At 36.7% G+C, this 3,015-nt stretch overlaps 1 protein-coding gene across 1 annotated transcript; it reads left to right on the top strand.

Annotated features, from left to right (window-relative positions):
* The first annotated feature begins 396 nt into the window (after positions 1–396).
* On the top strand, positions 397–2,039 carry LOC119533144 (14-3-3 protein zeta/delta-like). Its single transcript, XM_037835255.1, has one exon. It carries the CDS (start codon positions 469–471, stop codon positions 1,204–1,206), a length of 738 nt encoding a protein of 245 aa, XP_037691183.1. The 5' UTR covers positions 397–468; the 3' UTR covers positions 1,207–2,039.
* The last annotated feature ends 976 nt before the right edge of the window (positions 2,040–3,015 follow it).

Here is a 3,015-nt window from a genome sequence, read left to right as displayed (position 1 = left end):
AATGAGGTATGATCTCACACCCACTAGAATGAATACCATTATTAAAAAAAACCAGAAAATTAGAAGTGTTGGAGAGGATGTGGAGAAATAGGAATGCTCATTCTTTGCTGGTGGGAATATAAAATGGTGCAGCCACTGTGGAAGACAGTTTGGCAGTTCCTTAGAAAGCTAAGTATATAATTACCGTATGACCCGGCAATCCCTCTACCCAAAAGATATGACAGCAGGGACTTGAACAGATATTTGTACACTGATGTTGATAGCAGCATTATTACAATTGCTATAAGATGGAAGTACCCAAGTTTCCACCAACCAATAAATGGATAAACAAAATGTGGCTTATACAAACAATGGAATATTATTGAGCATTAAAAAGCAATGAAGGAGCAGCTCGGAGGGAGGGAGGAGGCCTGAGCTGCGGCTCCGAGCTGACGCCCTGCTCGGAGGTGCCAGCCAGAACATCAAGTCATGGATAAAAATGAGCTGGTGCAGAAGGCCAAACTGGCCGAGCAGGCTGAGCAATATGATGACATGGCAGCTTGCATGAAGTCTGTAACTGAGCAAGGAGCTGAATTATCCAATGAGGAGAGGAATCTTCTCTCAGTTGCTTATAAAAATGTTGTAGGAGCTCGTAGGTCATCTTGGAGGGTCGTCTCAAGTATTGAGCAAAAGACAGAAGGTGCTGAGAAAAAACAGCAGATGGCTCGAGAATACAGAGAGAAAATTGAGACCGAGCTCAGAGATATCTGCAACGATGTACTGTCTCTTTTGGAAAAGTTCTTGATCCCCAATGCCTCACAAGCAGAGAGCAAAGTCTTCTATTTGAAAATGAAAGGAGACTACTATCGCTACTTGGCTGAAGTTGCTGCTGGTGATGACAAGAAAGGGATTGTGGATCAGTCACAACAAGCATACCAAGAAGCATTTGAAATCAGCAAAAAGGAAATGCAACCTACGCATCCTATCAGATTGAGTCTAGCCCTTAACTTTTCTGTGTTCTATTATGAGATTCTGAACTTCCCAGAGAAAGCCTGCTCTCTTGCAAAGACAGCTTTTGATGAAGCCATTGCTGAACTTGATACATTAAGTGAAGAGTCGTACAAAGACAGCACGCTAATAATGCAATTACTGAGAGACAACTTGACATTGTGGACATCGCATACCCAAGGAGATGAAGCTGAAGCAGGAGAAGGAGGGGAAAATTAACTGGCCTTCCAACTTTTGTCTGCCTCATTCTAAAATTTACACAGTAGACCATTTGTCATCCATGCTGTCCCACAAATAGTTTTTTGTTTACGATTATGACAGGTTTATGTTACTTCTATTTGAATTTCTGTATTTCCCATGTGGTTTTTATGTTTAATATTAGGGGAGTAGAGCCAGTTAACATTAGAGAGTTACCTGTTTTCATCTTGAGGTGGCCAATATGGGGAAGTGGAATTTTTATACAAGTTATAAATGTTTGGCATAGTACTTTTGGTACATTGTGGCTTCACAAGGGCCAGTGTTAAAACTGCTTCCATGTCTAAGCAAAGAAAACTGCCTACATATTGGTTTGTCCTAGTGGGGGATAAAAGGGATAATTGGTTTCAGTCACAAGGGTAGTTATTGTGGGTACTTTAAGGTTTAGAGCACTTTCAAGGCTGTGGTAGAAAAGATACCCCACAGATATTATATGTTGAACCATGTGTATCTGTGGAATACACAGTCTCAATGTGCATACCTTTGACTACAGCTGCAGAAATGTTCCTTTAGACAAAGTTGTGACCCAATTTACTCTGAAGAAGGGCAGAAACGGTTCACATTCCATTATTTGTAAAGTTACCTGCTGTTTGCTTTCATTATTTTTGCTACACTCATTTTATTTGTATTTAATTGTTTTAGGCAACCTAAGAACAAATGTACAAGTAACGATGCAGTAAAAATGAGTTGCTTGATATCCATTACTGTGTGTATATCAAGCACAGCAGTAAAACAAAAAAACCATGTATTTAACTTTTTTTTAGGTTTTTTGCTTTTGTGATTTTTTTTTTTTTTTTTTTTTTGATACTTGCCTAACATGCATGTGCTGTAAAAATAGTTAACAGGGAAATATCTTGATGATGGCTAGCTTTGTTTAATGTCTTATGAACTTTTCTTGAACAATCCAAGCATAATTGTTAAGAACATGTGTATTAAGTTGATGTAAGTGGAATAAAAGTTTTATGAATGGATTTTTCAACTAAAAAAAAAAAAAAAAAAGCAATGAAGTTCTGGTTCATGTGACAAAGTGGATGAATCTTGCAGACATTATGTTGAGTGAAATAAGCCAGACACAAAAAGACAAATATTGTATAATCTCACTGATATGTATTAATTTGAATAAGCAAACTCATAGAGTCAGAATCTAGAATATAGGTTACCAGGGAATGGGAAGTTGATGCCTAATTTGTACAGAATTTCTATTTAGGTTGATTGCAATGTTTTAGAAATGGATTGTGGTGATGGTAGCACAACATTGTGAGTGTAATTAACAGCACTAAATTGTTTATGTGAATATGGTTAATGGGGAAATTTTAGGTTGTATATATGCTACTAGAACCAAAATCAGAAGATAAAATATAGGACTGTACAACACAATGAACCCTGTTTTAAATGATGGACTATAGTTAAGAGAACATATATAAAAATGTTTTTCATGAATTATAACAAATGCACCACACTAATGCAGGGTGTTAAGAATAGGTTGGTATATGGGAAAAAATAAACCCTAATGTAAACTATGAGATATAGTTATTAGTACAATTATAATATTCTTTCATGAATTGCTACAAAGGTACCACCCTAATGTTAATGATGGGGGGTGTGTGTGGAAATGCTGTACTTTTTACATGATTTTCCTGTAAAACTACAACTTCTCTAATTTAAAAGATTCAAAAACAAAAACAAGAAACACACCATTAGACCAGCCTTACAAGAGATGTTAAAGACAGTTCTGCAGGTTGAAAGGAAAGGACAATAGATAATAGATGGAAG

This window comes from Choloepus didactylus, chromosome 4 (genome assembly GCF_015220235.1).
Source record: "Choloepus didactylus isolate mChoDid1 chromosome 4, mChoDid1.pri, whole genome shotgun sequence".
In the NCBI taxonomy this organism is placed as follows: domain Eukaryota; kingdom Metazoa; phylum Chordata; class Mammalia; order Pilosa; family Megalonychidae; genus Choloepus; species Choloepus didactylus.
The sequence above is the reverse complement of the archived record's forward strand: the minus strand, read 5'-3'. Positions and strand labels throughout refer to the sequence as shown.